Source organism: Bombus vosnesenskii, unplaced genomic scaffold (genome assembly GCF_011952255.1).
Source record: "Bombus vosnesenskii isolate JDL3184/JDL3185 unplaced genomic scaffold, Bvos_JDL3184-5_v1.1 scf7180000013293, whole genome shotgun sequence".
NCBI classification, from domain to species: domain Eukaryota; kingdom Metazoa; phylum Arthropoda; class Insecta; order Hymenoptera; family Apidae; genus Bombus; species Bombus vosnesenskii.
The window spans coordinates 3,146,774-3,161,062 of NW_022882944.1; the positions used below are offsets into that span (position 1 = coordinate 3,146,774).

Genomic DNA, 14,289 nt, shown 5'->3' on the forward strand with positions numbered 1-14,289 from the left:
CATAGTGAAAAATTTATATGAAACTCTGGGAAAAAAGAAAGTCATATTGTAGAATATAGTGGTGAAAAGAAGGTTATTTTGGACTTCGGGGAAAACAAATTTATGTTAAAAAACACAATGGTAGAGAATTTACGTTGAACTAGAGAAAAAGAAGAAATTGGGGAACATAATGATCGGAAGAGTCTTGTATTGAGCATAGAGAAAAGAGAAAATTTAGATTGAAACGCAGTGGTCTTCGAAAATCATTTTGGAATATTTTATATAAGAAAATATCTTGAAAAGTCAATTTGTTAAGAATCCATTAACGTAAATAAAACTATCGTCCACCAAATTTTGGATATTTTGATGAAATAATCTTTCAAATCTATTTATATAGTATTCCAAATTCACGTTGGACTCTGGAGAACCTTAAAGTAGCCACACGTGCTAAATAAAGCTAACACCAATGATAATAATAATCAAAAATAATTCCTCCTAAAGAGAAATATCCCTACAAAACGCATTCTAAAATATCCTGAAGGTAATATTTCGAAAAACCAAATAAACCACATTATGGGAGCGCAACAAAGTGATCGGTGAGGAACCAGTCCACCGCCAAATCGTGAGTGATTATGCTTAGTGTGTACCAGTGACCGCGCTCCAAAGTGCTCGACCCGCCCATCATCTGCAAACGATCTTGTCGTTTAAACCCCGGTTTCCAGTCCCGGCCGAAATTTTCCGCTCATTGCCGAACTATGCGTGGTGCGAGATGGTGTGTTCTCTGACCAACAATAACAACAACAACACAAGTGGTAAGAGCTGCACGGACACGGAGCCCTGCACGGACTTGCAGTCTCGTTCGAGCCCAGAGGCGCAGCCAGGCGAGAACATGTCGTCGTTGAGCGACGCTCACAGACGGAACAGTCACTTGGAAGGCGACAGAAGTTCGTCTGCGGGTTCATCTCTGGGCTCGTGTTCGCCGCCTCCTGCATCCAGCCACTCGCCACCGCCTCCTAGACCGCCCTGGTTGCACGATTTTCACGCAGCAGCCGCACCTCATGTTCTCCAATTTTTAAATCTGAGCGCCGCCGGTGGAAGCATGTTGGCCAGTCAGCCATTGGCAGCGTTGCACTCTATGGCTGAACGAAGTCACCATCAGCAACATCAGCAGCACCAGCAGCAACAACAGCAACAACAACAACAGCAGGTTCATCATCAACAGCAACAACAAGCTGCCGGGATTCACTTGCCCAGGATCAGCGTTCCATTGTCTACGATCACTCAAGGGCAGGCTTCACCCACTGGAAGTGGAAAACATAGTCCTGCCACTTCTATCACCTCCGTCGGAAGCAATCCGCATGGCATCGACACGATATTGTCGCGGCCGGCGGCCACGCATCCTCAGGCGCCTGTGTCCGCCACACATGCCGCGCTCCAGCCGACGCCGCACCCCCAACACATGACCGCGCCGAGGTACGGCATGCACGCGGGATTCACCGCATCGTCGGGTGAGTATTTTTCCTTATTTTCCCCAGTCTTAATTCACTTTTATTTCGGTCTTATCTTTGTTGGTTTGATTGAATTTCTGAGGAGGTTTCGAATTCTTTAATTCATCGATATGGGGGAGGGAGTATAGGGAGGTGGCAGCATAGGGTATACAGGGTATAATATAATATAGACGATGTAGATTCAGCAATAGCTCCGTTGTGCAGAGATTTGTAAGTTGAAATTTTGCGGTTGATAATGGTTATGGACTGGGAGAACGTAAGAGATACAGAAATCTTAGAAAGAATTGTGCCAATTAATTGCACAGGTACGTAATATAGGGGAACATGACGCATAGAACAGACGCGAGATTCACCATCATATCGTTAGATGAGTATTTTTCCTTATCTTTTCCAGTATTTTTCAGTCTTATTTCTATTGCTGTTATTATGCTTCTGGGAACGTTTTGCGAAGTTTGTTATTTCTTAATTGATCGACATAGAAATGAGAGTGTACCTATGAAAAATATATATTTTCAAGCGTATACAGCAGAGAACAGAATATAACGTAGAAATAGTTTCATTATTGGCGGATCTGTAAGTTAAAAGTTGGGATTTGGAAGGTTTTAGAATCGATAAGGATTGTAAGAGGAGGGAATTTTAATGATACGCACAAGTTTCAGAAAAGATTGCTCTAGTTAATTGTATCAGTGCATAGCGCAGGGAAGTATAATGTATGCACGTGGGATATTGTCGGATGAGAATTTTTATTTATTTTTTCCAACCTGTTTTTGATTCTGTTTAGATCTTCAGAGATTTATAAAGTTCGGGTTTGAACATTTTTTAATTTATCGATGCGAGATATGACTATGAGAATACTTGTGAAAATAATTAGATGATGGCGAAGATCTTAGGGTGTACAGTACAGGAAATGGAATATAATACGAAAGATATAGGTGTAGAAATAGTTTTGTTGTGAGGAGATTACATAAAATTGGAATTTGAAAGATTTAAAATTGATAGATAAAGATTGTAGACAGGATACTGTGAATGTGACAGATATAAAAGTGTTTAACAGGAAAGAAGATTATGGTACTTGATGTTTAGGGGACCTATAATACACACGTATTCATAGAATTTGTCTAAGCCAAAGGCAAATCATGATTTGCGAACCATGATTGGCAAATTATATTGGACGATAAAAATTCAATCGAGAACAACAATATCCAACTTAGAATAATAATTGAAAAGAATTTCATGGGAAGAACGTGCAAGATTCATTTTACACGATTTTTATTCCAATTTTATACAACGCGGATATTAATATCGTGCGAATTAATTTCAATAAAATCAAAAACGCCAGCGGCACCAGATTTATAATTTGACCGGCGGTATGATCGATCGTGTCGACAATCGAAGAATAAAAATGATTCTGTTCCCGTGTAATATTTAAAGATTTATACGATATTTCATTCGGCTTAAATGTCGATCGATGTTTGCAATTACTAATATTATCAATAATCCATCATCTTATCCCATTTTCAATTCCTATTTAAAAAATAAAGGAACAAGAAGTATTAAAAGATCGTGTTATAACAAGTGAAGGTTTAATGTTCTTTGCAAACAAGATTTAACACTCGATATTTCTAATGAAATGTTTTTTGCGTTACGAGTAGAAATACTATTTCCTTTGCATTTTCACGATAAAAATATAACACATTCCAATTAGGACCAGTCTTACCAAAGACACAAATACATTTATCGTTTATTCAATTAAGAATTCGTGAAAACATAATATTGTGCATGCGAAACGCCAAGTATTGAAAGAAGTAACATCACTTTATAACGAAGAAAATTTACAGTGGTTTCTTCACGATAACACTGTCTTTACATACAAACGCATCGGCGTAATATAACTTTGGAATTACCCGAGTAATTCATTCTGTATGTTCTCATAAATCTTTGTACTATTCGTGAAAAGTATTTTTTACATATTTTCCAGTGTAACACGAAAGAAATGCTTCTATCTTCAAAGAAAGTACGTAAGAATTTTTATGCAGAAGCTGTTTTTCTACAGAATTTTTCTGCGATAGTTACTTTTCTATGGAACTTTCCTGTAACGGAGACTTTTCGAATTTCTCCAATTTTCAAACGAACGCGTTATAATTTTGATATTATTCAATTAACTCATTTTCCTGTTCCTACAAACTTTTCTTCATCGTTTAATCGTACAACGTAATTTAATACGAATGGTTCGAATCTTCTCGAGACATTTCTCTCAACTTTTCTATAAAAATTATTTTTTTATTTTTATAGAATCTTCCCGATTTATCAAACAACGTGCCATAATTTTCTAATTACTCGAATAATTCATCCTGTACGTTCTCATAAATTTACATCATTCACGAGGATTTCGTTGTACATTCTATGATTTAAAGTGAAAGATTCGTATTAAGGATGTTGTTCGTTAAATTGTTTCAGTTGAAATTAAACGTGTCTTGCGCAAATACCGCTCTGTCCTGTGCACGAGCAATAATCTGTATCTGTCCTGGAGCTCTATCTTGAACTTGATCCCGGATTATCCGTGCATTTAAAATGATTAAAGCGCCAATTATTTACGAGACCCGTTCGTGTCGCTTCGCCGACGAAACGAAAGTGAATTTCGAATAATTTCCCAGGCGATTGCGAATCGTTACACCTGACGGCCGACGAACGCCATCGTAAATTCAACGAAATTTCTACTGCTTATTGAAACTAGAAGAATATAATTTTAATAAAAAGTAATTCATTTGAAAGTTATAAATGAAAATCGATATACACACGTCTGTTTACGTTCGTGTAATTTTGGAAAATCGATCGATATCCCGACTGATCTTTGCTTTTACTCCTCTTCTCGTTTTTATTTACAGAAATAATTATCAATTTGAATCTCCACGAAGAGATAATTATCGTTGTAATATAAAATAAAGCACGAACAATGGATATATTATTTTTTGAAATTGTTCGTGAAAATGTTTATTCATATTATGAAATTGTTATTTAGAATCTCTTCATTTTCCTTTTTTATTCTTCTAATACGAAGATATTGTAAAATGATTAAGGAACATTAACATCGAATTTTGATGGATTTACGATATTTTATACGCGATTTATTCTATGTAGATATTGTTTCGTTAAATACACCGTAATTTATTTATATAAATAAATTTATATAAATTTATGTAAATTGCAGAATACACGTAATAACAAAAGATATATAAACAATTCAAAGTAAAGTGCTACTTAATGATGCAACAATATTGAAGAAATTACAGCCACAGCGTACTTATCCGTCGCTATATTTTTCAATAGTAATTAACGATACTTATCAAAAAATTGAGTATCTAAACGAAGTCGTTGAATAAATTTCACAAGCTTCGTCGAACTGAATCTCCGGCAATACAGATAATTAATACCACTATCCCAAAGTATGATCAAACTAGCTTACCAATCTGAAGGATACTAATTTCTGATCGCTAATCTTCTCCAGCATCCCCAACTCACACTATCATCTATAAAATTTTCACATTATACCAAAGTCCGATGAATTGGACTGTTCCATATAATTTCTTATTAAATTCTTACTGATAAATGAAACAGTTACGATTCAAATTGTATAAATTAACGAGTCCAACGCGTTGAAATTATTAGCACGCTGGATGATAGCCGTACAATTTAGATTAAATTTCAATTACTTTACTTGATCTTGTCTTTATCGTGTGAAATATAGGGTACGAATTTAAACGAAGTGTTTTGAAATTAAAGAATCACGTAATTTAGCTGAAAATTCGGTTAGCTCGCTTAATTTCCACCTAAATCTTAAATTTCGATTTATGCTCCATATCTTACGCGATAAATTCCACTGATGATCTTTATCACGTAAAATGTAGAATGCGAATGAAAACGAAGAGTCGTGAAATTGAGAAACTTAATCCGAACTTTTATGGATCGCCTGCAATCTAAAGATGACTGACGAACACTGAACTAGTTCAGAGTAAAATAGATTAAAATGAAATCGATTCAAATGAAATGGAAATTTTGTAAGGTGAATTCGATGTACGAGATAGGAAAGTGCTTGAGTCACGTAACACGGTACTCTAAGAGCACGTAAAAGCGTAAATTTAGCCATATTGTTCGATGTAAGTGGTACAAGAGCTTGGCTAGAATCCGAAGTACCCGATTTCATGTCATTAGGTACACGTTTCTGGGCCAGGTCCCCTTCAAACCTTTCCTAAGGCGTAAACACTTCATAAAGATTCCTCCAATAGCTCTCACATCGTGGCCGGCATCGATATCGATTCAATCCTGGCGAATATATCGTCCGCAATAACGTCAAATTTAACTTTGAACATAATTAAATTATAATATTCTTAAAGACAAATTATCGTTTGCCACGATAATTCTATTTTTCTTTTTTTTTTTTTTTTTTAAGATTTTAACATTTCAAAGGATTCGACGATTGAAAAACGTTCTAAGAAATACAAAGTTCAAATGACGCAATAATTAATTGTAAATTTAAATAGAGAAACTGATGTTTGCAATAAGAGGAAATTTAGGTTTATCGTTATTTTATCTAATTGTGGTCTTACAACCTGTAAATGGACTTGGCTTTGCTATATTTTCTTAAACTCACACGTACTTATATCTTACTCGCATTCACACGCTCAAAGTTCGCAAAATTAAATCTGTTCTTACGCATTAGGTCGACTCAAAAGCTTCTCGCGTTTTCTAAGGAAATAATGTTCTATGCGAAGCATTCTATTGATCGTTCTATTGATCGTACGTAATTCAACAAAATAATATAAAACAAAAAATGTTGTGCATTCTATTATTTTCTTATAGAACGAAAATTAACATATCTGTGTATATATACACATACATATCTCTGTAAAAACTGTGTAAAAGAGATGCCTGCTAGATACTAAGAATACTGGACAACCATATCGACAACAGTTATGTATTCTCTGATTTATTCATTGCTCTTATTAAATAGAAATCCATTTTGCAATGCTATGGTACGTTTCCTTTATACCTTTCATTTTACATCTAAACTTGCTTTTGTCCGTCACTGTAAGTATATCGTAGAATTAAGATAGAGCTCTCTGTAAGAACGACCCGGGGCACGTAACGCGGTTCAGCAACACTGTAGACACTATAAAATTGTTTTCCTTCCAATAAAAGGAGAAATCCACGGCGTGGCACCCGTAAAAGCTACCGTGGGGTCCCGAAAGAATCTTTCGCGATTTATATCCGGCTGCTGTGCTACTTTTGCTCGTGGCGGACGTTCAAATATCTCCAGCAATCGTTCTCATAATTCACCATAATGGGACCGGCTATAGTTTAAAAAGACCGCGTGAACATTGTTTAAGATCTGCCCTACCTTCTCTCTTATCTTCCTTTATTTTCGTTTCTTTTATAGATAACATAATAGTAGCCAATAAGATAAAATGACGCAGCTATAAGAAGGTGAAATTGCATTATAGAATTTTGGAGAAAAATTTTCTTGGCTTCTATCCAGTTTATATACAATATAACAGCGTTTCCTATTGTAAAGTACAATTGACCTGTTCGTGAGTTAACACAGGATCAAAATCCCTAGCCAAGTTGGCCACCGTCGTCAGGTGGTTAACCGGAAATACGCTAACTTCGGTTCGCGCGAGTATACGCGTTTATCCGATTCGGTTAGGCGAGTTTGCGATCTGAAGTCGACCTCTCGATCCTTCGCCAAGTTGGAAAGCCACGTTTCAATCACGGAGAGAAAGATTTCTAACTATCAATTAATAAACGTCAGATTAGAATATTTGAATGTACATATGTATTTAGTGTTCTGCACTCATAATATAATAATAATAATGATGATAATAATAATCATAATTTATTTGTACTTTAGGCTCATGGCAATGGCATTCTTATTCCTAGTTTCTTACGCTACCTTATATTTTTACATTCAGCTTTTAGTTACTACGCTATATTGCTATCTTATTATGTCATATTATATTATTAAACTTCATCTTAATAATTAATATGTATCTATTGTAGTGGATAATCTAGAATATTTGTTTATTAACAATTTCACACAGCCAGGATTTAACTGCAAAATTTTCAAACCAAATTCTCTCGAAAGCAAAACCCCGTGTCGAAAAATATCCAAATTGAATCTTCTTCGAAGCACAACGTCGTATTTAAAAGTTCGTTTCCTTCGATAGGTCTACTGTAGATTTTCGAAAAATACGTCAAGCTATTTTTTCACCCCGCTACTCCATCGTGTATAAATTATAATTTACAAGATAATAGCTAGTTTTCCATTAAAAGTCTTCTACTTTTCCATTTACAATGACAAATTAAGTTATACAAAATCCAGCTACGTAATTCCATAGCAGTCAATTTTACATGGTTTTCATTATGAAAACAGATGGAAGATAAAATTCTAAGCGGAATCTGGGCAAGCTTCGCCCTGTTGCTCTTATTTCGCCATTTTAACGATGTTGTATCGGGGAACGTGAGAATCGAGGGTGTTTCACAACACTGAAGGGTTCATCGAGCTCGGTACGTCCATTATTAATGATATCGCGACACGTATACATATATATACACATACACATACACACACACATCTATACACCAAGTATAATACCATAAATTTAAAAGCATGGCCATCAAGAGCGGCATAGAAATACTAAACACATTTTACGAACGAGAGGGGCACGTGACCAGGGTTCATGAGTTTGTGAATTAGGCTGACGATGCCACGAACAAGGTCGGGTTTTAAGGGCCATCGAGTTCGTCCGTTTACGCTATTCAAAGCTATCGGAGAATCTCATCTCTTGGTAATTTATGAGACTAAAGATAGATATTAGGGATGAAAACAAAAATTTCTTCTCATTTCCCATCTATAATCTTTTAACCAACGCTTTGTATATAATTGGATATTCCCTTTGCTCGTGAGAAAGAAAAAATTTATTGCAATTTTTTGATTCGACAAAAAGAAGTAGGATTTGTTGGAAAAATAAATTGTTTAATCTACAGAATGAAATAGTACGTTAACATTCTCGTACGGAACGATAGTTGGACATCTATCTTCGTGGAAAAAATCGCGATGCGTGAATTTTCGAAACTTAACAGCGATAAGATTGCATTAAAAAATTTAGGGCTTTTCCTGCGTGCGAAATTTGTACCATACGCAAATGATCGCAAAATTTACCATTGCGTTATAGTCGTCAATGAGTTTAATTAATAGAAAATTAGGTTGATCGCTTTCCTGAACGCTGTTGCAACGACAAATCGTCTTTTTTATCTGAAATTTAGCCAAATGCCACATAGTCAGATTTAGCCAAGGAAAGAGTAGTTCAATTTTTTAACTACGCTATAAACGGTGTACCACTATGTTCGTTGAGTCGTGTTAAGAACGTGGGCATTATTTTTTCCTCAAATTTGCCATTCGCGTCTCGCTGCAATTACATCTCGTGGTTTTAAATCTCTTGGGCTTACTCGCGGAGTATCAAAATTCTCTTGTAACGCTAACACGTTCAGAATTCTTCTCTACCATCTACTGTCTAGACACATTTCGGAATATGCTTGTATTATCTGATCGTCTTACTGCAAATCGCATAGCTACAAAATTGAGAATACTCGATGTAAATTCCTTAAACTTGCTGCCAAACGTTGCGGCTTCTTTTTCTCCCGTTTATCACCTGATTCTTAGCGATTCGACTCTTCAATCAACCGAGCAGTATAGGCATAACGATTGATATTATCTTTGATTGTAAGATATCGAAGGATGTTACGCTACTCACATTATGCAACTATTCTCTCCGCTGTAAACGCTGCTCCTAGAAGTTTAAAGAATTTCACTTTGGTCCATTCTGAACGACACCCTGTGGCATGTGGCTATTTTAATTGTATAGCAATCCATATCAACGCTATCACTTATTAACTCTCATTTATTACGACGCTTCCTAACACGCTTCTGTTATAGATACACGTTTATTTTTCCTTGTAATTTAATGTTTCGTCTATTTTTTTACATCGTATATACCAAAAAGCTTTTCGAATAAATCGACGAAATAAATGAAACAAGAACAAAGAAACGCTTCGTCAATTTTCACCTACGACAATTTCGTACGGTGGTGTCAACTGTACCTCTCTTTAAACATCTCTGAATACGTCTCCGGTGAAGAAAATTCGGGTATCACGAGACGCATCGATTAGAATTTCTTCTAATCAAAGGAAATTATTCCAACAGCAAACGGCCGTTCATTAACCCTCTACATAGGGCCACAATTTTCCCTACCAGGAGGATGGAAAATGTCGCGAGTACGCTTTTCATCGAGCACGCTGTATAAACATGTATCCCGCCCCCGAGTAAAATGGGCGAGCAATGCATGTCGCGCAATACGAAATGCGCAGGTTCGATACGCGTCGGTGTGTTCATTCAGCCACCTCTTGGCTTCCGGCGTGGCTGCATCTGCTTTCGCGATAATTCACCCCTGTTCCGTCTCACTCGAAACAGAAGCAACGCTTTAATTTTACGTAGCCGAATATTATTTCCCTTTTCTATTTCCTATTTTCTATCGTAATAGGTTCAACCACGAATTCTCCTAAAAAATGTTCTTACTGCATGTTTGAGTATTGTCTAATATCGTATCGTTGATTTTTCTATGTTACTCGGCAAGTGTTTGAATTTGACCACATTGTATTAGAAAAAATTGTGTACGTATTCTTTTTGTATGATATAGGATAATCAGATGATCAGAATTATCGAATCTCAGCTATTAGAGTAAAGCAGATATTCGCATGAGCTAAAGTTCAACAGTTTAAATTCAATTTTACTTTTACTATGAAAAATGAATATTTATTTAAATAAAGAAGACAAATGGACAAATATCTTCCATTCTTTAAGCTTGCATTGTATTAATTTTTTTTGTCTTCTACACGTTGAATGACGCACCTTAGAAGCACGTTGTTCGTGTTTCTAATGAAGATAGCGAACTGAACCTATTCTTCGCTATTATCTTTTGCAATTGCCGCAACAAGATAAATATAATTTTGTATCGTCATTATTAGCATCGCAGCATCCTTGACACGTTACATATTACGCACACTCGATGTGTTCCGTATTAGGTACATACGTATTTCGACAGAAGAATAATAATTATGCCAAGAAGAAAATAAATTCAACGTTCATATAAATTTAATTACATTTTTTCCAATACTCAGAGACAAGCACGTTTAACGATAAATCGTGCAAAAGTAATATTCTTTAACTCGTCTTCGCTAAAAACTTTCACTATTTTAACTCGCCTCTATAGAACTTTTATAGGCTTTCAAACACAACGATCGACTGCATTCACCGACAGATTTCCAAGTGAAGCTCAAACGTGAATGTGCTCGTCCTTTGCTTTTAACGAACCATCTTACACTGTTGGCGATTGATTTCGTTAATTACTTGCCGAGATACTGCAACGTTCCACACATCCCTATTGGATACTCTTCCAAATTAGCTACAGTTACTACTTTACGTCATAAGATACGTATAACGCGAACGAAGCATCGGATTTACGATAAAATAATTAAAAAGTGAAAACAGCGACGAGCGTTCAATTTCTACTGAGTATCGCGGGATGTGCTAACACGAGCTTATGGCCACCAATGTACGTGGATCCAATTTAATCAGTATCTATACAAATGCTGCAATAAATACAATATTACACCACGAGTTTGATACTCTTAATAGCCAACACATTATTATTCTCTAAAATTAATTATTAACGAAACATTCTTTTCTAAGCCACGATCGCTAGTCCGCTCACTTGGTCACCTTCTTCCAAAATCATTTCGATATTCCCTAAACCGATTTTCCCTGAAAAACTCCAAGACCACGCACGCCACGTAAAAATCTCTGTTGGAGGTTCAATTAAAATCGGTGAGTCCAGCGATTCGACGAGCAGTTACGACACCGATGCCGAATATTTTTGTTGATGAGCATGCAGCATCGCCCTGGTTTTTACGATTCAATAAATTTTATTTGATCGGAACGTAACGGACAAAAGGGGTAACGATCGTATCTCGAACGCGTTGCGTTTCCAGCACCGGTTTCTTGAACCGAGAACCGCTAGAACACTAAAAACGGAAATAACGTTTTATTGGTAGACGGCTAAAGAGATTTCGTAAAGGAAAGGAAAAGAAAGAACCGTACGATTTTTCTTCGAATTGTACCAGCCACGATTAACGACTGACCAATGCAACAATATTACCAACTGGGATTTTATAAACCTGATATAAAGCGAGCGTTAGGTGGTTAGGTTAAGAGCGAAGGAAAAGGGTTCAGAGTAATTTGTGAACGCGTGATTACGGTCGTTGGTCTTCCGGTTGTAATTGCTTTGGTTAACACGTTTCGTGTCAGGTTACCGTGCAGGAAAATTAAGGAGCTTTCGAGAAGTTTTAGAATCTAAGATGGGTTTTTTTTTTTTGGTAATATATTTTCTATTCGAAGGATCGGTGATTCAGAAGGTTGTAGAGATTTAAAGATTTAAACGATCGGAAACCAAAATATTTGGAATTTTATAGGAATTATGAATTGACAAAAATTTGGAGATTCGAGTATTCGAAGATCTGGTCGAAGATATGAAAGTATAAAATGAAAAGATGATTGTAATAAAATTTGTTAATATTTACAATCCAATTGTTTTAGAATTCTATTAAATTGAAATGATATTTTACAATCGAATTTTTAAATACAAGATAATTTCAAATTACGATTTGTATGGTAATTACGATTGCTATCTTGAGAAGATCGTGTGAAACTACTGTGATTCCTTGCGTAATAAAAAAGTAGCATAAAAGAGTGGAATTTTTATTGATTTTCCCTTATCAGCTAATAATGTCTGGAAAAATTGAAGAACTTCCATTCGTATCGCTTGATTTTCACATCATCTGCTTGGGGAATAGCGAAACCAAAATCAGTATGTATTTTATTAAAATATCTTTTTAAAACGAAGTCTGATAAAAGAATGTTCCACGTGCATAAAAGTTTCTTCTTTTTCCACATAGAATAAAAATCCGCGAAGGAAAAGTACGATTCCCACTTGAAAGACAAAAGTTGACTTCTCAAATATCTTTAGAGACGCCTCCCTCCCTCCAAAAAAGAGAAAAATAAATAGGATAGTAGACTTATTTTCTTCTCGAAACGGCAAAACTTTCGTATTCAACATTTCTACCCAGAACGTATTTTTTTCGAGATATTTAGACGCGAAGTAACCGAACGAACACGCTGTAAATTTCAATTTCACAATGCGAACTTAAAAATGTGAACTTTACAATGTGAATTTTTATAGACGATCCTCCGTTTAAAACGATGCAAAGCAACTGTAATTTCGACGATAGGTTTGAAAGGGTTAAACAGTTTTTGCGAGAGTAGAAACCTCTCTTGTGATTGGATTGTTCGTGGCCACACGCGTCGCGTTGCGGTTCTCCGACGTTGGCGCGATCTCTTTGAAAGATATAGGGAACTGCGAAGGGGATACAAATAACATCACTTTCCTGTTGGAATTTCTTGCTGTCATATTGTCACGCCATTCGGCTACATAAATCACCACGGTATCCTAAACGACATCTTGTTACATTTTCCATAAAATAATCGTTATTAGAATTCTGTTACAGGATTACACGCTATCGTGCGAAGATATTTGTCAACTTATTAAATTTTCTGAAAATGTTAAAGACGTTATAAACAGAAACGCATGAGGCTGTTATTATTAAACGCGTTGGTTGGTTTATTAAAGTTGGTTTATTAAAATTATTTATTTTATTTATTGCACTTGAAATTGACCAACAAAACTGATTTCAGAAAATTGAATTTATTTTGTAAAAGAGGATTAATTGAGCTTCTATAACGCTGTATATTAGGAAATTACGCATTCGTGTATTTTACTTGTATCTTTTCAATTTTGTTTATCTGTTTATAATTGTTGTTCAGACTTCGTTTCACCTTATTTCATTTCATTTCTCTCTTGACCAGACTCGCAGGCTGAAGAGGCACTACCCGCTAGATCTAAACGTCAGATTCATTTAATTATCCAAACTAAGCATATGCACTTACTTATAATACTTTAAATTATACCTATCTATGATAGTATTAACTTATTGTAAATAAACAGCCATGTCACTGCGCCACGCCAGAAAAATTACTGAAAATTCTCAACGCGGGAATTGATTGTAATTTCAACAAATAAATAAAAAAAAAAAAAAAAATTTCTCTCTTTAAATATCATTTAAACCTTTGAGGTGGTTTATTATACGCGTTGCTTGGTTTATTAAGAAGACGAGTGATAAAATTGTAATAGTCGATTATATTAAAATCACTTTAAGTACAAGTACAAAAATAGTGTATACCGGTCGTAATCGTCGCTCGCTCAATGCTACTGTCCAACTCTATGCTCGCTAGTCGACTGTGTGACTCGCTATAATGACTCGTTATAATGACTGTCCTAGAGAGCACGTTCGTCTATTTACATCGACCGGTGTTATTATAGAAGGTTCGAATGTAACTCCGGTTGACGATTACAAATAACGGCGATAATATTTCGTCCGGAGTTCGTTTACCTTTGAACTTAGCAAATCAAAACAACGTTGGTATTCCAAGGCACAATAACATGAGTCTCTTTCGATTCAAATCTTCCGTTGACTCATGTGCCGCTACAGGTATTATTTTTTATTATTTCTCATATGATTATGTATGTCAGGAGAATTATAACGCGATTTTGATCGTATTCAAATAATTGGTTTAAAG

General features: G+C 35.7%; 1 protein-coding gene across 1 annotated transcript in view; it reads left to right on the forward strand.

The window, feature by feature from the left end:
* Positions 1–331: 331 nt before the first annotated feature.
* The window catches only part of LOC117232804 (homeobox protein Nkx-6.2-like), a 46,762-nt gene continuing 32,804 nt past the window's right edge, over positions 332–14,289 (forward strand). The window contains exon 1 of the mRNA XM_033492465.1: positions 332–1,487. Within this exon, the coding sequence (XP_033348356.1) occupies positions 749–1,487 (739 nt within the window). The 5' untranslated portion in view covers positions 332–748. The remainder of the gene's footprint in view (positions 1,488–14,289) is intronic.